The sequence below is a fragment of the Schistocerca piceifrons genome, chromosome 1 (genome assembly GCF_021461385.2).
Source record: "Schistocerca piceifrons isolate TAMUIC-IGC-003096 chromosome 1, iqSchPice1.1, whole genome shotgun sequence".
In the NCBI taxonomy this organism is placed as follows: Eukaryota; Metazoa; Arthropoda; class Insecta; order Orthoptera; family Acrididae; genus Schistocerca; species Schistocerca piceifrons.
Window position 1 is genome coordinate 182,332,775 of NC_060138.1, and position 27,950 is coordinate 182,360,724.

The 27,950-nt window shown below is 42.8% G+C and overlaps 1 protein-coding gene across 1 annotated transcript in view; it reads left to right on the top strand.

Annotated features, from left to right (window-relative positions):
- The window catches only part of LOC124798119 (protein-tyrosine sulfotransferase-like), a 343,624-nt gene that overhangs the window by 239,985 nt on the left and 75,689 nt on the right, over positions 1-27,950 (top strand). The window contains exon 3 of the mRNA XM_047261416.1: positions 9,841-9,971. Coding sequence (XP_047117372.1) covers positions 9,841-9,971 — 131 coding nt within the window. The remainder of the gene's footprint in view (positions 1-9,840; positions 9,972-27,950) is intronic.

Here is a 27,950-nt window from a genome sequence, read left to right on the forward strand (position 1 = left end):
TGTCTCTTTGACACAGCATGTGATTTTAGTAAGGTTGTTTCTTGTTACGTTATTGACAGGACAGAAGAAGAAGCTTTATAGATAAGCCAAGCTTGATGGATATTTGCCCTAATTAAAGGATACCACCTAAGAAATTAAGGTGTACCATGCACAATAATATGAAATTTTAAACTCTTCGTGTTACTTGTATAAGAACACAGGTTACATAGTGTGTATCAACATATGTTGCTGGCTTTTCCTACAAAGGCCCGATTTTCTCCCAATCAAATTATTAGTGTAATTGATTTTTACCGGGAAATTCTAGAGAACACATTTTCTTGGTTCGTTTTCAGATGATCAGAACATACAAAGAGGGGAAAATTCAAGTGGTTCATGGTCCCAGGAAGATATGAAACAAGCAGAAACAAGTGTTGTAGGCAGCTTATTTGGATAAAGTGCCAGAAATGTACCACTTGGTTTCACCAACTGTGTGTGGGTCCAAAAAGGACGAAAGATGTTTACTTATGGTACATGCTTCTGATTCTGACACTGAAATATATTGGATGAAGTATCCTCTTGACTGGATGGATTAGCTCAACCATATTTATATACTGTGATTTCTGCCTTCTTTAGATATTTGTTTAATACTTTGTTCCTGTAAAGGAGTATCGGACTATTTCTTCTCCTGAGGACTGCAGTTAACGTTAACAGGAAGTTGCAGTTATTTCCAATCGAATTGCATGGACTCAAATTTGTTTTTATCACCGTAGCCTGATTGAGCTCTTTGTTTCAGTTGCACGACGATGATACGAGTGAACGAGACCCAGCAAAAGTAAACATCACATGAAATGACAGTAATTCAAAACAAGAAACAAGAAGCCTACAGTGATCCTGCTTAGTCTTACTCCGCATACAGATGAAATGACAAGCCTCAGGAAGCCATTACATCTGTTTCTGTAATTATAATATAGAATTCAAGGCCAAACGTTAAACTCTATAAACGAAGGAATAATCGATCTCTCAATGAATAATGGAAATGTCACCTCAGAAGTGAATAAACTGCCGACATGCACTGTGTGCGCTTTACTCACGTGACGGCAACTCCTACACAGCCCCTCGCGGTACAGCGGAGCTCCGGGGACGTGTGGGAACTTGTAAGTTATTCGTCAGCTCACCCTAGAATATCTCGCCGGAGTCGGTGTCTTCTCCCTCTGCTGGAAGTGGCGGGCTGTCATCTTGTGCAAGCACGCCTCCTTGTCCTTGCGGCTGTGCGGGTACCACCTTATGTTGTTGGTCATGCTCGGTGTCGTCCTCCGGCAGCAACATTTCTCTTGCTTTCACTCTGTCTAGTGAAACAGTTTGCTGTTTTCTATTGCTTTCTATCTGTATTGTATGCTCGCCTCTTGTCAATACTTCATGCGGACCGGAATACGGTGATTGCAACGGTGGTCCAACTGCGTACGTGCGTAACCATACATATGAGCAATAACCTAGTTCTTTGTGTGCGAACGGTTTGCCTATCGTATACCCAGAACCCTGTGTTGATCGGAGCTTAGCCATATGTTCACGCACCTGCTGCACAACGTATGGCACGTTGCTTGTAGCTTCTTCCGGTAGTACAGCAAAAAACTCGGTCGGCAGTCTTAGTGCTTCCCTATAAACTAAATCAGCCGTGAAAGCTTCGAATTCTGTTTTACAAGCGGTCCAGACACCATACAACACCAACGCCAATGAAGAGACCTAGGTCTCTTCGTAGCGCATCAGAGCAGTCTTTAAAGTCCTACGTGACCTCTCGACATGCCGTTTATCGCCGGATGGTAAGCAGTGATATCTGAATCCGCACAGTTTGGCTAGTTCCAAAAATAACGACGATTCAGACTGGCGGTCTTGATTGTTGGCCACACGCAATCGTCATCCGAAGCACGCGATCCTTGTAGATGAGAATGCTCAAGTCACTGTTTCCACCTATATATCTGCAAGTTGCACCGCTTCTGCCCATCCCGTATACCGGTCCACTACCATCAATAAATAATGATACACTTCCGAAAGCGGCAGTGGTCCCACGTTGTCCATGTGGACATGCATGAATCGTTTCGTAGACTGCGTGATGCCTCTTACTGGTCTGTAAAGCCGACCAGCCTTATATCTCTGTCACGACAGCTACTTCATTTCACACCTGCGGGAACCCCTCTTAACGCTTAGCTACACAAAGCAGTCCGTTATAAATTTCACGCTGCCTTTTGCGTCAGGGGAGGGCTAATCCATAAACATTACCAAAGACAATATTCAGTAATTCCTCAGGAACGGAAGGTCTAGGATTGCGTCTTGGTACCTCGCATCAAATGCTGACGGCTTCCCCTGCTGCCCGTGTCTGCCGACGCTGCTGCCCGATAGTGCCATAGTTGTTGGTCTGTGGCCTGTGTTGCTGCCAGTTCTTAATAATCGGTGATCATTTGCGTATTGATTGAGTGCTGCCCCTAATGCTTGTTGACTGGTGTCAGCCACTATAGACAACGGAGTGGGTGATACAGGATGTGCTAGCAAAAGTGTATTTTGTAAATCTGTCTTCACCTGCTTGAGCACTTTCTGCATTTCTGTGGTCGACTGTAGGTGCCGTTGGCCACTCGTATTCTTTCCTGCTAGTGCTGCTTTCAGCGCCGCTTGGAGATCACCCTCTCTTGGCAGATGTTAACGGTAGAAATTTACCGCTGGTATAAACCCTCCAAGCTGTCAGTAATTCATTGGTGACATTATGTATTCAGACTTTGCTATCTTGCCTCTAAGAGGAGGCACTCCATCTGCCGGCACCACATGCCGCAGAATGTCACTTGCTGTTGTCAAAGTGTGCATTTTGACTCGCTGTCCGCAGTATTGAATTTGTTAATTCGCTCAAAAACGGCCCTTGAGGTGCTCTTCATGGCGTTACTTTGAATCCGAGAACATAAAGATGTCATCCAAATAAGCAGAACAACACTGCAACGCTCTTAGCACCTCGTCTACTAACCTCTGTCTGCGTCTCGTTCTTGAGGCTAAATGGCATCCGGATATAATCAAATAACCCGAATGGCTGTCTTCAGTGTGTCTCCTTCTGCGACTAGTGTCTGGAGGTATGCTTTTTTGCGGTGGCTGACACTAAATACCGTTGCTTCTTCCAGTTCTTTGGTGAAATCCCTGATGTTGGGCACTAGGTGACGATATGGGATTGCATGGGAATTTAGCACCTGGTAGTTACCACAAGCCCTCCTCACATTGTCTTTCTTTTTCACTGTCCAAGAGCGACGCTTATGAACTGTCAGATCGACATATCATCCCTGCTTTAAGCAAAACCAAGAATTCAGTTTTGTCCACTACAAAACGATGTAAGGTTAATCTTCGAGGTCGTTGTAATACTGTCTGACTGGGCATAGCCAGCCGCGGTGGCCGTGCGGTTCTGGCGCTGCAGTCCGGAACCGCGAGGCTGCTACGGTCGCAGGTTCGAATCCTGCCTCGGGCATGGGTGTGTGTGATGTCCTTAGGTTAGTTAGGTTTAAGTAGTTCTAAGTTCTAGGGGACTTATGACCTAAGATGTTGAGTCCCATAGTGCTCAGAGCCATTTGAACCATTTTTTTTTTTTTTACGGGGCATAGTAAGAATGTGCTGCACTGTTTTGTGCAACACATTCGATATAAGTGCCATTATTCTGCTTTTTTCGCCCTCCGCGAACCCATTGTGCATGCAGTCCGTGGTGGGACATGTACTACGTCCAAGGGTATCCATGACTACTTTGCAGCCTTTCTTTATCTGTGACTTATTAATAGTACCTTAAATATTCATGTGGCACAAGAAAACCGCATCTAATATGGTTTCTGATAGCTCTGGCACCAGAAAATCCGATTGAAACTATATCGAAACATCAAATCTACCTTCAAATTACAAACTCTGTAAGTATTTATTGGTGACTTATTTGCTGCTGTCAGGTGCGTTCGGGCAGATGCGGCTGCGGTCTCACAGTCCCTGAAAAACAGTGCACTAAGATGTGATCCTGAGTCGATTAGATAACAGCTGCCCGCTTTCACATCCTTGGCATATAATCTCTGTAGTGAAGTAAGTAAGGTGGGTAAATTACTCACCATACTCTGTCCCATGGTGTGCTCATCTCCTCGCTGAAAGCCCTCTTGTCGCGGACTGCCGCGGCTATTGTCAGTTACTGCTGCCATTTCGGTACACATATGCTAATGTTCGTTTTGCCGCTCTATCACCGAACCGCCGGTAATACCAACACACCTGCTCTTGTGGCTAACTTCGCTGATATCGTTCTTTCTTACCTTTCACACAGAAGAGTTCCTCTTGCTCTCCAACAACTGAGACACTTATCTTTATAATGTAGTAAGCTCTTGCAGTTGTTTTGTCAGATACGCCTGCTGGCCTTCAGGTACGTGTGGTGTCTGTTGTTGCGCACAGCTATCTGCTATCATTGTTACACGTGCTGCTCGCATATTGTCTAGCTTGCGTTAAGTTTGTCAGCCACCGTTGTTAACACTTGGATATCCTGTTGTTCGCAAATCACCACCGCTGCCTTGGCCACTCCCAGCAACTGTTCCTACTGTGCGTGACTCAGCACCGTCTCTGAGAAGTCCATTTCGCAGACGATATCTCGCAGGTGTTGCCAATGCTCGGAAAGTGTCCTGTCTCTTATTTCTGCCCTCTTCAACAACTGCTACATACGCAGATTTAGTAGTTTACGCGTTCTGCTAATTAATAAAGTTTTAAACACGTATATTGCTGACCTGTCGTGGGCCAGTTTATGACATGCCTGTCAACTGCAGCCGCTCTCGCGACTAACGTTTTCACTGCCACGGAAAACTTAGTGCGTTCATCCACTCGTTTTGCTCGAATGCTAACTCGAGCATCGCTAATCATAGCTTTGGTTTGTCCGACAGGAACTGTGCCGTGCGCACTTTCATTTGCAGCTTGTCTGTCGTTGCACATCGGCCGTCAATCGTCATACGTGGGCTCACTGCTGAGGTATTTTGCTCCTCCATTGCCACTTGTAGTAACATGATTTGTATGTGGATAGCGCGCTTCCATGTGGTCTCTTTCCCTGATAATATAGTTTGCGCATATCTCTTTGTACGTTTCCGTTCCTTTTTTTTTTTTTTTTTTTTTTTTTTTTTTTTTTTTTTTTTTTTTTTTTTGCGGTGTCAACACTCTGTAGCGATCCTGCATAATCTTCTTCCACATATAGATGAAATTATAACCTTCACAAAGCTGTGAATTGCAATACAGAATTCAAGGTAAAATATCAAACTCCATAAACGAAGGAATAATCGAACGAACAAAGAATAATGAAACTGTCGCTTCAGAAGGTCCAAGGAATAAATTACAGAGGTGCACAGTGTGTACTTCACTCCAGAATTTAGACCCTTCCAGTGTCGGCTCTATGCAGACCCATTCTCGTGCTCTAATTTAAATGGAAACTCGACGCTTGAAGTTGAGTAATAGTAGCTTTGTCACGTGTTTGTTCGAACATTTACAGTGGAGTACCATTTACCTATTACTGTGAAAATCTCACCAAGTTCGGGCAACTTCCGCTGAGCGACCATTAATTTCAAAATTCCACTGTCACAAATACTGGTGTTTGTTTCTCAGTTAGTTCAATAAGTTTGAGTTCTCTGTTTTTGTAAATTAACTCAATGAATCTGAGTTCTCTGTTCAATAAGAATCCTAAATTCACCTATGCACAATTACGGCAATCATACTATTATCTCAACGCGTGCCAATACAGTCACTAACGTCGCAATCACTCACCGTGGAGTGCGCAAACAAGATCACTATTTAATGTGCACAGAACCAGTCAGTACCACTACTGATTATAGATCAACCTGCGTGCCAGTTATCAATGACTGGCCCAGGCATAGCACTTACTCCACGTCCTAATAAACTCTCAATTCTTAAAGTTCGTGAAACTTACAATCAACTACAATTTTCCATTAATCTTGACTTAATAACAACCATCGGAAAAGTGTTCAAATGTGTGTGAATTCTTAAGGGACCAAACTGCTGGGGTCATCGGTCCCTAGACTTACACACTACTTAAACTAACCAATGCTAAGAACAACACACACACACCCATGCCTGAGGGAGGACTCGAACCTCTGGCGGGAGGGGCCGCGCAATCCGTGACGTGGCGCCTCGAACCGCGCGGCCACTCCGCGCGGCACGACGATCGGAATTCACGAAACGACAGAACAACGACTGGTAGTCAGTGTTAACTTTCGACATAGCAAAATCCTCCAAATGACTCCTTAAACCTATTCAGAAGATATTCCTCTTAACAGACCCAATCGATCAGTTAAACAGTGACCATCGGTACGACAGATCACCAGTTGACTTTTCTCCCGGAAGTCCATTGCCCTGTACGAGAACTCATATTCAGTTGACTTGTTCAAAGTTCAATACTTCACTATGAGTCCCATAATAAAACCATCTAGGAACCATTCCACAAACAAATTATACAACGCTACTTTACTTTTAATAATTATTCCATTAAATTCCGCTGCTGTTGGCTATTACTTCTGTTCTGTGTATAAGTTAATATTCACCCCAATTTTTGTCGTTGTTAGTGTGGAAGATATGCTTTGTGAAAGTGGACGAATTTTTTTGAAACACCCTGAAGTTTTTTGGTCTGATAGAATTTTCCATTGTCGGAGGTTACCTAACTGCAGAAAATGGATAAGCATCTGACTTACTTCCACATGGCTCCATTTTTTCCACCTACTGACGTTTATAAATCTAGCAACTATCGCTTCCAGATTTTCGCTCCGTTTTTAAGGTTAATGTCACTTTGGATACAGAAACAAACAGACGACTTAGAATACTACAATAAAGTTGAATAGCCTATTAATCAGTCTTTTAAAAAATTATAAAAACACAATTTAGGGAAAATGAACTTTTTATTGCATTCTATTGCCTATCCACGCATAAATGTTTCTAAATTCTTCAATAGTCACAGTTTTTTAACACAGCTAGTTACAATATCATTCATCCTTAACTGTATAAATACAGAGAACACTCGTTGAAAAATAACAGTTTTGTGATAAAAGTTGTTTGGCACGTGTTATCCTTTCAGCGTTTCTTTTACCAAATATTGCGAGGTCTGGGATTACGGGCGGTAGGAGAAAAATCTTAATCAAAGTCCAGAACTGCTCATATTTCTTCTAACTTCCTAGAAATTATAAGAGTTTCCTCTATTTTTTGTGCCGCTTTTTAGTGGTAATTGAAAAAAATAAATTTCGATAAGAGTAAATTAATCGAAGTGAAGTTTATTTGCCGGCTGGAGTGGCCGAGCCGTTCTAGGCGCTTGAGTCTGCAACCGCGTGACCACTACGGTCGCAGGTTCGAATCCTGCCTCAGGCATGGATGTGTGTGATTCCTTAGGTTAGTTAGGTTTAAGTAGTTCTAAGTTCTAGGGGACTGGTGACCTCCGATGTTAAGTCCCATAGTGCTCAGAGCCGTTTGAACCATTTTTTGAAGTTTATTTGAATAAGTAGCCAAGAAAGAAGAAAAAGATAAATTTAAATTATCACATGGCCCTGATAAATTTACTGTTACGAGAGAGAAAATTAATAAAATTTTTTCTAACCTGCTTTGATACCACGCAGTGGACTGACCGCACACATCGTTTGTTGGCCGTATGCCCATCATTAATATCACGCGTTATGCACCGAAGTACTGCCCGGAAACTGTGTTTACGGGTCGGCTTAACAGATCTCAGGGACGCACGAGTGGCTGCTACGAATTCGAACATCAGTTATGTTCGGCAGCGGCGAGAAAACGATATGTCGGTTGCAGTTCTCCTAGCTGAAACATAGCAATGTCGGCAGGGAAGGTTAATGTTGTTGAAATGAAACATTGGTAAACAATAACAATTATTGATATATTTACGATACTTTTACGTAGATAAATACTTTAAACTTCTTGAAAATATCTTTCGAGTACAGCTCCCTGTTACATAATGATTCGAGAGAGCGACCATTAAGAGAGCGATCGACAAGAGCGGAGACATCAATCAATAGAGGGTGGGCCTCAGGAGAAAGAGAGAGAGACAGAGAGATCGAGAGAGAGCGAGCCGGACGATGCACTTGTTTCTATACAAGTAGACAACTTAAGGCAACTTGATTGTCATTTTTCCTCAGTCTCTCCCTATTCCGGAAGCCTCTTGCGTGGAAAAATGTTCGAGAGACTTCGCTGCACTCCTTTCGGGCGCTGCTGATCGCATAAGATTTGATTGTTGACGCCACTTACGCTGCGTCTTATGCATTGTTTGCCAATTGATGAATACAATTGTTCCCTTTCGCTAATTTTAACATGTGTATGCTCTCTCACTTCTAAGAATTAATTACAATTTCACACAAATACAATTCAAAGACAATACACGGAATTAATACAAAAATACAGCGTTTCTGACGTAGGTTTACATAAATTACTTTAGTTTTTGGTTTAAAATTTTTTACACATAAAAAGAAACGTTTCAATACCACTACTTGCTGGCTGTTTTGCTGCTTCTTTAAGTAAATGTGGATCACTGGATCTTAGAAATCTAGCTAGTACCCACTTGCTTCTGTTATACGCAAAAATCTGGCTATGTCTACCCTCCGCGAAAAAGGTCGTAACTGACCCTACAAAATTGAAATTTTAAATATTCAGTTTACTTAATAGGTGTATTCCTCTTCTTCTTCTTCTTCTTCTTGTGCCTTTGTCCCGCGTCCAGTAATGTCGGCACGGTTATGAACGGATTTGTATGGTTACATTAACGGGTGGCTGGATGTCCTTGTTACGTTGGGTTGGGTTGATTTGGGGGAGGAGAACAAACTGCTAGATCATCGGTCTAATCGGGTTAGGGAAGGATGGCGAAGGAAGTCGGTCGTGCCCCTTCAAAGGAACCATCCCGGCATTTGCGATTTAGGGAAATCACGGAAAACCTAATTCAGGATGGCCGAACGCGGGATTGAACCGTCGTCCTCCCGAATACGAGTACAGTGTGCTAACCACTGCGCCACCTCGCTCGGTGTCGCCACTCTTTTACCCCCTGGGACGGAATATACGTACCCCAACTGCCTGCGTGTCGTTTTCTGTGCAGAGTGCTGCAAAAAACTGACAGCCTCTCCACGCTGTATAACAAGGCCATTCGTAGGAAGAGTAACTTCTCATAACGAAAGACTTCGTCCGCCATAGCTGTTAATATATACCAATAATTTAAGTAGTGACCCAGGATGTTTAGATGACCAGTCAAAGACGCTATCTGCAAGACAACGGCGACTTTCCCTGTAGCTAGTAATAGACGAAAAAATCCATTATTGTTTACATACTGCGTTAGCGATCGGTCATTGGAACCAGATATGACCGTGCAGTATCTAGGGAGTTTTTTTGTGGAGCGATTTAAGATGAACAGATATAGGAACGAATGACGCCTACCTAAGATTGAATTGGAGTATGTTACGAAAACGTAACTCATCTTTGAAAGAAACATAGTGAGCTACCTCCGTGGTGAGACATGAATCTGACCCTACACTTTCGTCCTATACGCCACTGACGCTAGTGTAGCATTGCTTGGTGACTACATAGCACAGGGGAGCTGCTGTTCGGATATCAAGTACTTGCTCTAACCCCTGGTCTGGTGTTGGTCTGATTTGGCAACCTATCTACCACTCAATTTGTTATTCTTTCCACTTTGCAAATGTTAGTTTTGTTGGCTGAAAACAACATTCTTTCCAAGGAGGTGGCTGATTGACTGGTGGTTTATGATGCAGTCGTCTTGGACAATAAAGAGAATAGCCGCTAACTGATATTTTGTCCATGCAGTACGTGCCCTGTGTGTTGCAGAGGTTCGTGGTGGGCGCCGACCAGCGCGTGTTCCCGTACGACCGCCAGATGCCGCTCATCTTCGTGGGCGGCGTCCCTCGCTCGGGTACCACGCTCATGAGGGCCATGCTGGACGCCCACCCTGAGGTCAGGTCTGTATCCCACTCTGATTTACGAGGGCATTTCGAAAAGTAAAGATACAATGGCTCGCAGTCCTTAAATAGAACATTTATTAGGAAACGTCAGTTACATCTTATTAACTGGATCATTTGTTATTTTTTTTATATAATCACCTCCATTATCCAAACATTTGTTAAGTCGGTGCACAAGCTTTTGTATCCCACAGTCATAGAAGGTTGCCGCCTGTTGTCGGAACCACATTTCAACTTCATCTTTGATTTCTTCATCGTCGTGGAATGATTTTCCACCAAGATGTGACTTCAGGTAACGGAAGACATGGAAGTCGGTGGGCGCAAGGTCCGGGCTATATGGCGGATAGTCCAATACGTCCCATTTGAATTGTTTGAGTAGTGCTTTGGTTACCAGCGCTGTGTGAGGCCGAGTGTTGTCATGAAGCAAGCGGACTCTACTTGTCAGGCCTCCAGCGCGGCCGAGCGGTTCTAGGCGCTACAGTGTGGAACCGCGTGACCGCTACGGTCGCAGGTTCGAATCCTGCCTCGGGCATGGATGTGTGTGATGTCCTTAGGTTAGTTAGGTTTAAGTAGTTCTCAGTTCTAGGGGACTGATGACCTCAGAAGTTAAGTCCCATAGTGCTCAGAGCCATTTGAACCATTTTCTACTTGTCAACATTCCCCTGCGTTTGTTTTGAATTGCAGTTCGAAGACGTTTCACTGTCTGCCAACATGCAGTAGCATTAATTGTCATTTCAGGAGGCATAAATTCCAACAGAAGAATGCCTTGTCTGTCCCAAAAAACAGAAGCCATGATTTTCTTCGCTGAAATCGACGTTTTGCATTTCTTGGCTTTTGGTGAATTCGAATGGCGCCATTACATTGATTGTTGCTTGGATTCGAGTGTATGGTGATAAACCCACGTCTCGTCACCTGTTACAATGTGATCAAGGAGCTCATCACCTGCTTCAGCATAGCGCGTGAGGAAGTCGAGTGCAAAGCCCATCCTTTTCTTTTTGTGTTCTTCCGTTAACAGTTTTGGAACCCAGCGCGCACACAATTTCCTGTACCCTAACATGACAATGACAACGTCATAAAGAGTTGTCATCGACACGTCCGGTATGATCTGATGCAATTCTTTCAATGTGAGACGTCTATTCGCACTAACTGCTCGTACATTACTCATCGGCTGTTCTCTGTGGGGTACCGAAGTCACAGTAGATTCCACATAAAGACAGGCGTTTTGGTTAAAAGTACTTCGCTTAGCACTGCAGAAGCTCGAAACTGGCCAGTAGTGCCAAATAAAGTACTCGTTTTCACCCAGCTGCTTTGTGAAAACATGGCTTCCTATAAAGTCCTTTATTGTACCTACCACTTCGCTTTCCCCTATGGATATTTCCCAGCTCCTGCATCACTAACGCGCACTCCTTGCTTCCATAAATTTTGTCGTTGTTGTTGTGCTCTTCTATCCATGGGAAGATTTGATGCACCATTTCACGCTAGTCTTCCATGTGCAAACCTCTTCATCTCTGCATGAGTATCTACTAAACCTATCAACTGTAGTCTCCTTCTACAACTTTCACCTCCCACACCTCTATCATTTATCAAATTTACGATTCATTAATGCTGTAAGGCGACATTGGAGCTGTTTTGCATTCCCCTAAGATGCTGTAGATCCTATACAGGATGACCTGTGGGAAAGGTAAGCACCCCATAAAATCATACGAATTTAAAAGAAACAATGTAATGCAACGAATAACGTCTTATTATATGAAAATTACAAGGAGTGGCTCAATTATGCATGAAAGTATGTTTCAAACCTCACACGGACATAATGATCATGGGATCAGCCGAACTACAAAGGAAACAAGTGAACACTGAGAACCTGGTTTATTGCAAGAAACACACAAAAAAAAGATTTACCGACTGAATTCAGAGTGCAAACATTAAACAAATGGACAAGATGCAAATCAGGACTGTAGTCTTGGCACAGGTGAGTGATACATAAAATATCGATACAAAACTATGTGAAAAATTTGGCCAGTGATTGTGATTTAAAGAAAGATCTCCGTAAAAGCATAAACGAACACCCGTACTCTCACTAAGTACATAGAAGGTACAACTAGCTGGACCTGAAAGTTAAATCAGACGAAGAAAGTCTCATGAAAAATAAACTGACTTCAAGCTCGCTTCGTCTCAGTGGATGTAACGATGGCCCATGCTTACAACCCTTAAGAAGACAGCTGCGGTAGTGGCTGAAAATTTCAAGCTCAGCTCGACCTCTGTATTCTCCTCTGCCAGAGGTCCCTCTCTGTAGGTCTAAAACCCAGCCTGCTGCCTCGCACCCGAAAACAAGTGTTATCTGTGGGAGCCTTGATGCAAGTGTGTTACAACTTTTCCCGACGAAACTTAGCTGTTTCTGCCAGAGTCGAAAACTCTGCGGTCATTCGCAGCAGACCCCAAGTTTAACAATTTCCTACCCTTGCAAAAAATGGTTCAAATGGCTCTGAGCACCATGGGACTTAACATCTGAGGTCATCAGTCCCCTAGAACTTAGAACTACTTAAACCTAACTAACCTAAGGACATCACACACATCCATGCCCGAGGCAGGATTCGATCCTGCGACCGTAGCGGTCGCGCGGTTCCGGACTGAAGCGCCTAGAACCGCTCGGTCACAGAGGCCGGCTCCTACCCTTGCAAATTTTGTCATGGTTAACCAATTACGTCTATTTATTCCATAGCGCGGGTAAGTAGGCAGAAAATCTCTCCCACAACATGACAGATTTTCAGTCATGGTCAACCAAAAAACGTACCCATACGCACTCGCAAGGTTTCGCCGCTGTTACCAAAATAATTACTATGAGCCAATCACATAACCCCTTACTAAAATATGAGCAAACATTCCAGCAGGCCATGTCTGGAATTAACGGCTGCTCTCACGCTTTGAAGGCTCGTGAGTACTCCTGTCTTTGAGGTTCATATCTTAGCTAAAGTGGATTCCTTTTAGCTTCTCTCACGACGCGATTTTATAATTTTATGACAAACTACTTGGCCTCACTCGACACTCTTGCTGGGCCGGAACGGCAGACTGACCTCTTCTGCTCTCTACCTCTGCAGAGAATGACTTTCAGTAGAAAACAGCTTTACGACTATTGAGTTCGCCTAAGTGAAATTCCCCTAAAAGTCCCAAGGCTGCCGGAATGACAAGAGTCCCTCACTCAACCAAGAGGACAGGTGATACATAAATAATTAGAATTTCAGTCATTGGGAGTAGTGAATAATGTATGCAGTGTTCATGCAGCATTAGTGCTTTGACTTGAATGACTATTGGGATCTGCGTATTAAACAGGTTACAGGACAGCTTGGGAATAAACTACTTTATGGTGTCAACCGATTGCTTCTTTTGGCCAAGCTGTCCCATAATTTATTTTTCTCCACATTGATTCAGTAGCTCTTCGTTGGTTATCCGACCCAAATCTCTTCCCCTCCCCCCCACCCCCACCCCCCAAATATTCAGCTGTCTCCTATATCATCACTATTCGAAAGTTTCTATTCTTGCCAAAATTGTCGTCCATGTTTCATTTTTGTACAAGGCTACACACCAGAAGAATAACATCGAAAAACAGCCTAACATTTAATAGCAAACTTCATCGGCCAGTTTTAGTGTCTAACTTCCCACTGTTATAGCTTCATCATCGCCTGGTTTACATCGACTACATTCCATGGTCCTCGGGTTTTTTTTCAATTTTCGTCTCGTATTGAGAGCGTTTTTTTGAAGTTACTATCCTTTCCATACTGATCTTCCTTGTCCTTTTTCGTTTCTGACAAAAATAGTATCAGAAAACCTCGACTCAGCCTTCTAAACTTCAATTCTCTGTCCAAATTTCTCTTTGCTTTTCTTTGCTGATTTCTCGATATATATATTGAATATCATCAAAAATAGGCTACAATCCTGTCTCTCCATCCCCGTTCCACCCTCTCCGGTAATTACCGCTACCCCTTAGCGTCCTTCTACATCAATAACTGCAGTATGATTTATGTACAAGTACCAGATGTAACTTTATTGCCTTTATTTTATTGTTGCTATATTCAGAATTTCAAAGAATGTGCCCGAGGCTAAATTAACCTCACTCTGTCTTTCATTTGACATTCGAAGCAGAAAGTATAAATCATTAATTGATGAAATCTGTGTATACGGCCCGTGGCTTGAACGTGAAGGTAGGACGCGAAGGAATGCATTTTACATTTAGGCCTCACCTCTTGTCAGCAATTCGCGCAAACTTCGCAGAGTAAACTGGTCAGGGGTTTTCCAGAGGAAGATGCATTAGACACCGACATTGAGAATTCGATCATGTTTCTGATCATGAGCTTTAGTCTGCCATTCACGTGCGTCGCAGTTCCGACACCGAAGTAGGGTTCCAATATCAATGACAGTACACACCGCAGCTGGAATTTCTAATGCAGGACGTCAGTATCAAAGTCAAGAATGCAGTTCTGCAAATAGTTTCAGGTGTCTGTTACACTCTGTCTCTTCCTACGAAATCTTCTGTTTCCCTACTTCGGCAAACTCATTTTATTTAACTTTTTGAAGGGATGCCCTTCCTGTTACAGTCGCCATTTAACCTAAGGTAGGGTAGCTAAGTTCACCATCCGTCTGTGAATAGCGTAAACTTTTTTCTGCTACTTATCAAATTTTAAATCTTTCAGTATTGTATTTCTGAGGTAGAAGTTGGAGAACAGCCCAGCATTTGCCTAAATGACCACCGAAAATCACGTAAAAAATGCATGCATCATGTACGGTGCAACAGACCAATGGCCGCTCATCCGCTCGGCTGGTTCGATTCGCCACTGACTCATACCTCTTTTTCGCTGTCTAGTGCACAGCACATTAAGCTATGTGAGGAGGTCTTTCAAGGGCCTGGCACTACACTTATCAAACTTACGCAACTTTACACGGGTTGAAATGAGAATTCTAGAGATTTAAACCACGATTTAGTGCCCTTTTGGACAGTCCGTAGACAAGTGAGCCCCTGTGACAGGTGAAAGTAACACTCCCCTGGTCAACGATCAGCAAATATGCACTCCGTGAGATTATTCACCTTTCTGAGGCTATACAGCGACTCTCTAGCATTGATGATAATGAATGTTCCGCATATAGCCACTGATAGGACACCTTTTAATGTTATTCACCTGACAGTGACGGAAAAAAACAGTAATACCAAAAAATAGTTAATGCAAGTGACGAAATTTCGCGAAGACACTTTTCTAGGTAAAATACCTAAGGGATTAACATTGATAGATGAGAGGTTAATGTAAACGCGAGATAAGCCATTGTAAATGTGAAGTGCTGGTACGTATCACGACACTGCACTGAACAGATATTTGAAAGTTGTGCAGCATTAGTTGAATTTAGTGAAACTAAACTTCTAATTGCTGTAGTTTATAGGTCCCCCAACTCCGACTTCAGAGCATTTTTGCTTAAGCTAGGGAGGGTTCTTGATTCACATTGTAGGAAGTACCAGGAAGTAGTTATATGTGGTGACTTCAATATTAATTTTGTACGTGATAGTGTAAGAAAAAGGATGTTGGTAGATCTCCTAAATTCATATGATCTGATGCAAACTGTGTTTTTTCCAACTAGGGTGCAGGGGAACAGTAGCACAGTCATAGACAATATTTTTATTCATTCCTCATTACTAGATGGGCATTCTGTTAGTAAAAGGGTGAATGGCCTTTCAGACCATGATGCACAAATTTTAACACTAAAAGGTTTTTGTACTCAAACCAATGTCGTATTTAATTACAAACTACGTAGGAAAGTTAATCCAACAGCAATAGAGAGTTTTTCAAAACTTGTCAAGGAACAAGAGTGGCAAGATGTTTATAGTGCCGATAATATAGATGATAAATGCAATGCTTTCCATAACACATTGCTCATGCTCTTTGAGAGTTGCTTTCCATTAGAACATTCTAAACGGGGTACTAGCAGTAATGGACAGCCCGGTTGGCTGACTAGTGGGATAAGGATATCATGTAGAACAAAGCGGGAATTATATCAAAATGTTAGAAGTAGTCACAATCAAGCTACAGTAGCCCATTACAAACAGTATTGTAAGGTGCTTAAAAACGTTATTAGCAAGGCAAAAAGTATATGATATGCAAATAGAATAGCTAATTCACAGGATAAAATTAAAGCCATATGGTCAGTTGTGAAGGAAGTGTCTGGTCAGCAGCACAAGGTTGGTGATATAAAGTCAGTTCGCCGTAATAATATTTCTGTTACTGATAAATCAGATGTATGTACAGTATTTAACAACCATTTTCTGAGCATTGCTGGTGAATTAAATAAAAATTTAGTTTCAACAGGAAATCATATAAATTTCTTAACAAATGACTTTCCGAGATTGACGTCTGAAATACTCCTCTGTGATACAGACAAGAGGGAGATTGAGGCAATAATTAAATCACTGAAGACTAAGGACTCTCATGGTTATGATGGAGTGTCTAGTAGAATATTAAAGTACTGTGCTGCACATGTTAGCCTTGTTTTTAGCCATATTTGTAATTTTTCCTTTAGGAATGGTCAGTTTCATGAACGATTAAAGTACTCAGTAGTAAAGCCGCTTTATAAAAAGAGAGAAAGGGATAATGTAGATAATTTTAGACCTATTTCTATGTCATCAGTGTTTGCAAAAGTTATCGAAAAGGCTGTGTATGTAAGGTTAATTGATCATTTTATATCACACGATTTGCTATCAAATGTACAGTTCGGCTTTAGAAGTCGTTTGACAACTGAAAATGCTATATTCTCTTTTCTCTGTGAGGTACTGGATGGGCTAAACAAAAAGTTTCGAACGCTTGGCGTACTTTTTGATTTAACAAAGGCATTTGACTGTGTTGATCTCACAATATTGCTCCAGAACAGAAGTTGGACCATTACGGAATAAGGGGAGTAGCTCACAATTGGTTCACCTCTTACTTAAGTAACAGGCAGCAAAAGGTCATTATTCACAATGTTGATAACGGCTGTGATGTGGGATCTGAGTGGGGTACTGCCAAGTGGGGGGGGGGGGGGGTGCCCGAGGGATTAGTGTTGGGGTCACTCCTGTTCCTTATTTATATAAATGATATTCCCTCTAGTATTATGGGTAACTCTAAAATATTTCTGTTTGCTGATGACACTAGCTTGGTAGTAAAGGATGTTGTGTGCAACATTGACTCGGTTTCAAGTAGTGCAGTACATGAACTCAGTTCATGGCTTGTAGAAAATAAACTAACGTTAAATCACAGTAAGACTCAGTTTTTACAGTTTCTAACACACAATTCAACAAAACCTGACATTTTAATCTCACAGAACGGGCATATGATTAGTGAAACTCAACAGTTCAAATTCCTAGGTGTTCAGATAGATAGTAAGCTGTCGTGGAAAGCCCACGTTCAGGATCTTGTTCAAAGACTTAATACTACCATTTTCACTATTCGAACGGTATCGAAAGTGAGTGATACTTCGACACGTAAATTAGTCTACTTTCCTTATTTTCATTCACTTATGTCATATGGTATTATGTTTTGGGGTAGTTCTTCCCATTCTAGAAGGATATTTTTGGCTCAGAAACGGGCGGTTCGGGCAATAAGTGGTGTGAGTTCACGAACCTCTTGTCGACCCCTGTTCACGAGTCTGGGTACTTTGACATTGGCCTCTCAATATGTATATTCCTTATTGTCGTTTCTTGTTACCAATATTAGTTTATTTCCAACAATAAGCAGCTTTCACTCGGCTAATACTCGGCAGAAATCAAACCTCCATTTGGATCGGACTTCCTTAACTCTTGTGCAAAAAGGTGTGCAGTATACTGCTGCATCCATTTTCAATAAGCTGCCACTCGAATTCAAAAATCTTATCAGTAATCCACGCGTTTTCAAATCGAAATTGAAGAGTTTCCTCATGGGTCACTCCTTCTATTCTGTCGAGGAGCTCCTTGAAAAATTAAGCTGATTCTCATTGTATTGTTGATAGCGTTTGCTTAAACTTATGGACTGATTTTCTTTCAGGTTCATGAACATTTATTTTTATCTGTTATTACTTTTATGTTGTAAGTTCATGTACTGACACGTTCCATGACCTTGGACATTTGCTCCTCAATATGGTCCTACGGAACTTGACACGTAAATAAATTAATTAATTAATAACTGGTGTAACCGCCAAAATGTTGAATACGATTACGCAACCGTGAATGCGTTGATTTGTACAGGTGCCGGATGTCAGTTAGAGGGATGGAGTTCCATGTCTGTTGCACTTAGTCGGTTAGTACAGAGATGTTTAACTCTGGTTGTGGATGACGCTGGAGTTGTCCAATGATGTCCCGTACGATCGAGTAGGCCAAAACAACAGGTCAACACTCTGTAGTGCATGTTGGGATACAACAGCGGCATGTGGGTGAGCGTCATCCTGTTGGAAAACACGTTCTTGAATGCTGCTCATGAATGACGGCACAACAAGCTGAATCACCAGATTCACGTACAAATTTGCAGTCAGGTTGCGTGGGATACACACGTGAGTGCTCCTGCTGTCTTACGAAATCGCACTCCAGACCGTAACTCCACGTGTAGGTCCATTGTGTCTAGCATGCAAACAGGATGGTTGCGGTTCCTCAACTGGCCTCCTTCTAACTAACACTTGGCCATCACTGACACCGAGGCAGAACCAGCTTCCATCATGAAACACAACCTTAACCGTGCCCTCCAGTGAGTTCTCGCTTGAGACCACTGAAGTCGCAAATGGCGTTGAATTGGGTCGGTGGGCTGCAAGCTTCAGAGCGTCTGGCACGTAGCTGTCCTTGAAATAACGGATTTGTAACAGTTCTTTGTGTCACTGAGATGCCAACTGCTGCTTAAAATGCTTCTGCAGATGCAGTACGATGCACTTGAGCCGTAGATCGAGAGGATGGTATTTTATCTCGGTAGTGCCCTGTGTCCGTCCGCACCAGTCTTCTTGGGACCGTACATCCTCGAGTTGACCGCCGCCAGCAGTCATGTGAAGTGGAAGATGTAAAGTGGAAGATGGAACATCCAGCTTCTCATCGCCGTATTACACGACATCATTCAAAGTCAGTGAGGTGTTCAAAATGGTTCAAATGGCTCTGAGCACTATGGGACTTAACTTCTGAGGACATCTGTCCCCTAGAACTTAGAGCTACTTAAACCTAACTAACCTAAGGACATCACACACATCCATGCCCGAGGCAGGATTCGAACCTGCGACTGTAGCGGGCACGCGGTTCCAGACTGCAACGCCTAGAACCGCTCGGCCACTCCGGCCGGCATAAAGGTGCACTCGGTTCAAATGGTTCAAATGGCTCTGAGCACTATGGGACTTAACATCTAAGGTCGTCAGTCCCCTAAAACTTAGAACTACTTATACCTAACTAAGCTAAGGACATCACACATCCATGCCCAAGGCAGGATTCGAACCAGCGACCGTAGCAGTCGCGCGGTTCCGGACTGAAGCACCTAGAACAGCTCGGCCACCGCGGCCGGCAAGGGTCTACATCTACATCTACATCTACGTCTACATCTACATCCATACTCCGCAAGCCACCTGACGGTGTGTGGCGGAGGGTACCTTGAGTACCCCTATCGGTTCTCCCTTCTATTCCAGTCTCGTATTGTTCGTCGAAAGAAGGATTGCCGGTATGCCTCTGTGTGGGCTCTAATCTCTCTGATTTTATCCTCATGGTCTCTTCGCGAGATATACGTAGGAGGGAGCAATATACTGCTTGACTCCTCGGTGAAGGGATGTTCTCGAAACTTCAACAAAAGCCCGTACAGAGCTCCTTAGCGTCTCTTCTGCAGAGTCTTCCACTGGAGTTTATCTATCATCTCCGTAACGCTTTCGCGATTACTAAATGATCCTGTAATGAAGCGCGCTGCTCTCTGTTGGATCTTCTCTATCTCTTCTATCAACCGTATCTGTTACGGATCCCACACTGCTGAACAGTATTCAAGCAGTGGGCGAACAAGCGTACTGTAACCTACTTCCTTTGTTTTCGGATTGCATTTCCTTAGGATTCTTCCAATGAATCTCAGTCTGGCATCTGCTTTACCAACGATCAACTTTATGTGATCATTCAATTTTAAATCATTCCTAATGCGTACTTCCAGATAATTTATGGAATTAACTGCTTCCAGTTGCTGACCTGCTATATTGTAGCTAAATGATATGGGATCTTTCTTCCTATGTATTCGCAGCACATTACACTTGTCTACATTGAGATTCAATTGCCAAAGGTGTTCTTGACTAAGATCAACTCACCACGACCAGTCTCAAAGGCAACTAACGCTCACGACCATTACAGAGTGTATTTAAAGCAAACTTGATTTGCATACTTATAGTGGTGCTACTAGCGCCATTCTCACGCAACTGACGTGAAATTTGAGTAGACATCATGTTTAAGATGTAAAAACGTGCGTACCAGCTTTCGTTTATGTCACACATCTCCTTCTTCGTGTTGCGTTGTATTTTCGTCAGTGTACTTTTAACTATTCACGGGATCAAAATCGAGATTCACACTCTCAGCATCAAGTATCACGTGGAACATTATGTCGGATACACACAAATTGGACATCAAAGCTGTATATAATGCTCCTAAAAGATCTTTCCTGTATTTAGGGTGAAAGGATAGCTAACGATTTGCTAATTACATTAATATCCTCAGTGAAAGAAAGCTGTTGAGCTCAGCCTATTGACTACAGAATATGGGTCTAGAATAAACCAAATAAAGACAAAAAAATCAGAATATCAATAAAGTTAATATCAAAATAGGTCAATATTGGGAGAATTAAAGAAAGTCTGCTAGCTTGGAAGTAAACTAACGCATCAAAGACGAAGAAAGGAGCACATAAGAATCAGATAAGTTTTGTTGACAGGACTCGTCTCAAAGGGTGAGCTTGCTACGTGTAAGGCACAGATCTGGTAGAAAGAGGCCATGGTTCGACTAAAGTACGTACGTTCATGTGGATGCTGGTTGCAGAATTTATGGAAAGACGAAGAGGCTTGCATACGATGAACTAGCGTAGAGCTGCATCAAAAGTAGTTTTGGGGACTCAAGATCTCAACAAAAATAACTGTTCTGTAGTTACGTCCAGTCCAGATCCACTGGGAGAGAACACATTTTGCAGAGTAATTAATCTATATTAGTAATGGGGCCGCTATAGGCTTTTTTAAGTGATATACAGAAATGTTTGGCACACTTCTGGCGAGGCGAATGATACCGAGTCGCCCAACCTCAGCATGATTCGCAATTTCAGTGACGATTCAAGCTGGGTCGTCTTTGAATTGGAAATCTAGTTAGCGTAGTGAAGCTGTGGAGCTTCCAGACACCGGAGGTTAGCAAACAGTCTCGCTTTTCCTGGAAAAAGAACCTGTGTCACTCGATCGCACGGTCCCTCGTTAGTAAAGAAGTAGCGTTTATGGTTTAACGTTGCTTCGACGTCGAAATCATTAGAGATGGAATACAAGCTCGCATCGGAGAAAGACAGGGGAGGACATCGTCCGTGCCTCCGTCTGAGGAACCGTCTCTACAAACTGAAGCGATTTAACGAAATCACAGAAAACGCAAATCAGGATGGCCGAATGGGCATTTGGCCGTCCTGTCTTATGGAAATCTAGCGCATTAAACAATGCGTCACCTAACTGGATTTCAATAGCATTGTCCAATCAAGCCGAGGTCCCAGTTCAGAGTTCCGGTCCGACACACAGTTTTAATCTGCCAGGAAGTTTCAGAACAGCACACACTACACTCCTTATTTTCCACATTGTCAGCCTGCCTGGGACTGTTTTTCCTGCACGTAATTGTCAAGGGACTATTCATGCTGTGAGATCGCGATTGTACGCTATCAAGAATTTACTGGTTGTCATACATAATAGTGCACGTGGCAAGCAAAACTTTTGAAGCCATGTTGACTATTTTTCGACCGTGACTGTCCCAAGATATATGTAACGGTTTTTTTAAATTACCACTACTAGTCACCAACTTCGACAACTATTGTATTACTTATTTATTTAGCAACATGTTTTGAGGTAAATCTCATCTTCAGGCTAAATGGCATTACAAAATGCGTTCAAATGTGTATGAAATCTGATGGGACTTAACTGCTAAGGTCATCAGTCCCTAAGTTTACACACTACTTAACCTAAATTATCCTAAAGACAAACACACACACCGATACCCGAGGGAGGACTCGAACCTCTGCCGGGATCAGCCGCACAGTCCATGATTGCAGCGCCTTAGACCGCTCGGCTAATCCCTGGCGGCTGGCATTACAAAAACAACTTTAAAATAAGGCCTTACAGATGTTACAAAGTCTTTTCGTGAATGCTGTGGTCATCTTTTTTTCTTCTGGTGTGGCAATCTCGTAGTGATGCGCTGGGGTGCTTCCATTTCCGTGCCTCTCCTGGTCACTGTTCACAAATTGTCACTAACATAGCAGTAACTTGGAAACACGATCACAAGCAACGATAACAAGACGTGCAGAAGACATGTAAACATCTGACACCACATAGATCTTCAAATCGATAGTTTAATCGAAACCAGTTGTATTTCGATCACCATCTTGTCAACGGCACTACAGAACTGTTTGTGATCGTGTTTCCAAGTTACTGCTATGTTAGTGACAATTTGTAAACAGTGACCAAGAGAGGCACGGAAGTGGAGGAACCCCAGCGCATCACTACGAGACTGCCACACCAGAAGAAAAAAGATGACCACAGCATTCACGAAAAGACTTTCTAACATCTGTATGGCCTTATTTTAAAGTTGTTTTCGTAATTCCATTTAGCCTGAAGATGAGGTTTACCTCGAAACATGTCGCTAAATAAATAAGCAATACAATAGTTGACAAAGTTTGTGGCCGGTACCTGTAATTTTAAAAAAATAAAAAAATAAAAAAACCTTTACATAAGTAAAACTTCTTTTTCTGACTGAATTTTGCATGGGATAAATATGAATTTACGATAAATATAAAAAAACCTCCACGCTACTTTATGAATCATAAATAGGTATTTTGGCTGCAAGTTTAATATGCCGAGATATATTGCAATTTATCTGAACTTCTATCTATCTCTATCCTTCCAAATTTACGTTACGGTTTCAAAGTTGGTGTGTGGAACAATATTCGGTAAAATAAGTTGAATGTCCAACATAAATACACTAAAAAAAGAGGGGCACCACGAAGAAATTAACGCCTAACAGAAGACCATGAAGAGCGAAGAAGGACTAGCTGTGAGGAATTGCTTGCAAGTTAAGATGAATCATGGGTTCATCACTTCGAACCGGAAACAAAACGACGAAACACGGACTGGCGTCACATCACCCCTCCATGGAGGAAGAAGTTAAAAGCCGCACCCTCAGCTGATAAGGTCATGGTGACGGTCTTCAGGGACTCCGAGAAGTTATTCTGTTTGATGTCCTTCCTGATGGTGCAACGATAAACCCTGAAGTGTATTGTGCTACCGCCAGGAAACTGAAGAAACGACTTAGCGAATTAGTTACCACAAAAATACGAATGAACTTCTCCTTCTCCATTACAACGCAAGGCCTTATCCAAGTCTCCGCATCCGAGAGGAACTCACAAGACTTTATTGGACTGTCCATCATCCACCCAACAGCGCGGTTCTCTCACCTTCCGACGTCCAACTGTTTATCTGTTTGGCCCAATGAAGGATGCACTCTGCGGGAAGCAGTACGTGCGTGATGGGTTCAAATGGCTCTGAGGACTATGGGACTCAACTGCTGTGGTCATAAGTCCCCTAGAACTTAGAACTACTTAAACCTAACTAACCTAAGGACATCACTCACATCCACGCCCGAGGCAGGATTCGAACCTGCGACCGTAGCGGTCGCGCGGTTCCAGACTGTAGCGCCTTTAACCGCTCGGCCACTCCGGCCGGCGTGCGTGGTGGGGAGGTTATTGATTTATTGATGCAGTAAGACATTAGCTCCGAAGTCGACCGGTAGAGTGGTACCAGATGGGTATACAGACCCCTCCGGTAACTCGAGAAACAGGGTTTCGTAGCCTAATGAGTGAGCAAACTAACATGCCTCAAAACTGTTGCATTACTTATTCAACGACACTCGTATATGTGCTCCTAATGGAACTGTAACGGGTTATTATTGCACAAACCATCACAATATGGACACAACACAACCGCCATATGAACACTAGCTGATCTGAGGAACATTGGGTTTGGGTGCGGGACATACACTCATGCTCATAAATTAAGGATAATGCTGATACTTGGTGGAACAACGCTCTGGTGAGCGGTTTGCGGGTTTAAATCATCTCGGGATTTGACCAGGCGGCGCTTTGATCTGCAGTCGTCTCACGGTGGCCCTGGCAGCAGTCCACATACACAGAGGTTTTTTGATGCATGTCAGAGTCTAGTGCAGCGAGTAAGTGTGCAGACGTTTTCAGACCTGCTAATGGTGACTGTGTGCTGAAAATGGCTCAAAGAACACATATTGATGACGTTATGAGGGGTAGAACACTAGGGCGACTGCAGACTGGTCAAACACAGCAGGTCGTACCACAGGCCCTCCGTGTGCCACAAAGTGTGATCTCAAGATTATGGCAACGATTCCAGCAGACAGGAAACGTGTCCAGGCGCTACAATACGGGACCAGAAGAAGAGCGATATCTCACCATCAGTGCCCGCAGATGTCCACGGAGTACTGCAAGTAGCCTTGCTCGGGACCTTACCGCAGACACTGAAACAGTTTTCTCCAGACACACAGTCTACATACGAGTGAATAGACATGGTTTATTCGCCTGGAGACCTGCAAGGTGCATTCCATTGACCCCTGGTCGCAGGAGAGCCTGTAAAGCCTGGTGTCAAGAACACAGTACATGGTCATTAGAACAGTGGTCCCAGGTTATGTTCACGGACGAGTCCAGGTATAGTCTGAACAGTGATTATCACCTGGTTTTCATCTGGCGTCAACCAGGAACCAGATAACAACCCCTTAATGTCCTTGAAAGGGACCTGTATGGAGGTCGTGGTGTGATGGTGTGGGGTGGGACTATGATTGGTGCACGTACACCCCTTCATGTCTTTGACAGAGGAACCGTAACAGGTCAGGTGTATTGGGACGTCATTTTGCACCAGTATGTGCGCCTTTTCAAGGTTGCAGTGGGTCCCACCTTCCTCCTGATGTATGATAACGCACGGCCCCACATAGCTGGCACCGTGGAGGAGTACCTTGAAACAGAAGATATCATGAAAATCAAGTGTCCTGCCTATTCTCCAGACCAAAACCACATCGAGCACGTCTGGGATGCTCTCAGTCGACGTATCGCTGCACATCTTCAAACCCCTACGACACTTCAGGAGCTCCGACAGGCACTGGTGGCGTTTTGTAGCAGATGTGTATCGGGACGTTTTTCTCAACTTACCACCGTGGACTTACAGATCTGTGTCGTGTGTGTTCCCTATGTGCCTATGCTATTAGCGCCAGTTTTGTGTAGTGCCACATTGTGTGGCACCACGTTCTGCAATTTATGAGCATGAGTGTACATACGTCCTGCACCAAGAATGTGCTCCGCTCTAACCACGTCGAGTGGCAGGAATTTCTAGCGGCAGAAAAGTTCGATATAGGATTTCGGGACCAACCACCCTACACTAGGGGAGAAGTTATTTAACTGTTCAGTTCGTTAATGATGAAGGAATTCTCAGCGTAGATGAGATGGGAAAATATCAGCCATGTCCTTGTCGAAGCGAGTATCGCAGCTTCAGCCCCATATCGATTTAGGAACATCAAGGAAAACGACGGGATTTGGATTTGAATACAACTCTCCTGGATGTCAATATAGTGTCTTAAGATCGAGCACGATACAATGTGCACCACGACTGATGGCGTGCACAGGAGCCAAGAGGGAAGAATGAGAATACAAGACCAAAAGGGTAACGTTCGAAATAATGGCGTACGACATGGAAGCAGTCTACCACCACTACATTTTAGCCATTACAATGAAGGTACAATGACAAAATTAAAAAAAAAAAGTGGGACTGATTTTCAGGCTGAAAGGATGTGATAAGATTCGCTGATATTCCTATTCTCAGTGGAAGTGTGGAAGAATTATAGGACCTGTTGAATGGAACACAGAACGTGGATAGAAAATAAACTAGAGAAAGACGGAAGTAATGAAGGACAGCATAAATGAGAATTAAAGCATACGAAGTAGACAAAATGATGAATTTCACTACCTTCGAACCAAAATAGCTCATGATAGACGAAGCAAGAAGTTTATGAGAAGAATAATAGTCCAGGAAAAGAGAGTTTACGCGTCTAAAAAAATCTATTAGTATCTAACATAGGCCTTACTTGAGGAATAAATTTCGACTGCTTGTGTCATCTGAAACACGATAGACCACACTACACGCCCCCAGTCATCTGCTGGTCAGTTTCTGTGTTGTTTTTCCCTCCGAACATGATTTTGCGACTGGGTGCTGCTTATTTGTTAATTTTATGGTTTACGGTCGCTGCACAACTTGGGAACCGCATGGAGCCCACCATTCATTGTTGATTTTTAAATGCTGACGATCATTGTGTACAGCATGCTTAAGTAAATGAAGACATTTCTCATGCCGTCAGTATATTTGGGGTTTAGAAGCCTTATTTCCTTTTTTTTTATTTAGAGTCTGTAGAACGACAGATACCGGTTGTGAGCTATAGATGTTGCCCGTGAAGTATATGCATAGATGATATCACCTGCCCCTTCTAAAATGTAGATAGTTGTAAAATTAATATAACTTTTATTATAAATGCGAATTTTTAAGCTATAATTTACCTTGACTGTTATTGTTATCGAATGAAACAATAAGGCTACTTTTACCGCTCACCATCTTCAGATGGATTTATTTTGTATTATATGACATGTGTGTGTGTGTGTGTGTGTGTGTGTGTGTGTGTGTGTGTGTGTGTGTGTGTGTGTGTGTGTTGTGTTACTTTATGGGTAACCTGTAAAACTTTGTCTAGTAGGGAATACTGTTTCAGAACATGGCTCTGTGGAAGTCACTGACCAAAAACGTGCATATACAATTACGCAAAAAAAAGAAAGACTATAAACAGAATACCTCCAGTCGTCACATGCTGCTTCTCTCTCGTAATACTTGTAAACTGTCACACTTTATAAACAATAATCGTATCTAGAAATTGACGTGGAAAGACATCACCTTTGTTTACAAAGTGTTACACTTCATACAAGACGTGTAACGACAGAGAAAGCAGCCTGTGACCACTGGAGGTATTGTATTTTAGTTGTTTCTTCTGTACATTTACATTTACGTTCGCGTTTTAGTCAATGACTTGCACAAAACCATGTTCTGAAATAGTGTTTACTTTCTCTACTAAACAGCGCCATAGTTCTCCTCAAAAGCCATAGCACAACACATACTTGTCGTATCAATACAAATAAATTCACTTAATGAAGGAGGCTTAAACCTTTTAAAAGTGTTGTGAAAATAAATTAAACAGCGACCGGGAACAGTTCTATTGGACATCTTTTATTTTTTATATTAATAAGAAGGATGAGAAGATGAGTGTTTATCGACCCGTCGACAAAGAAGTCATTAGAGACGGAGCACAAGCTCTGATTACGGAAGGATGAAGAAGAAAATCGGTTGTGCCATTTCGAAGGAACCATCCCAGCATTTGTCTTAAGCGATTCAGGGAAATCATGGAAAACCTAAATCAGGACGGCCGGATGCTGGTTTGAATTCTAGTCTTCCTGAATGCGAGTCCAGTGCTGCCCCACTCGCTTTATGTTAGTATGGGAACAGTTATAAACATTCGTTTTCCTCGTATTTATGATACTGATCAAAAAAGTCTAGTAGTCTGAAACAGCGGCCTTACTTTCAGGAATCAATTTCTGAAATATATTGTATGGAAATGAGTCACTGACTGTGGGAAAACCCTCAAAGAGAGAATCGAAGCATCTGAGA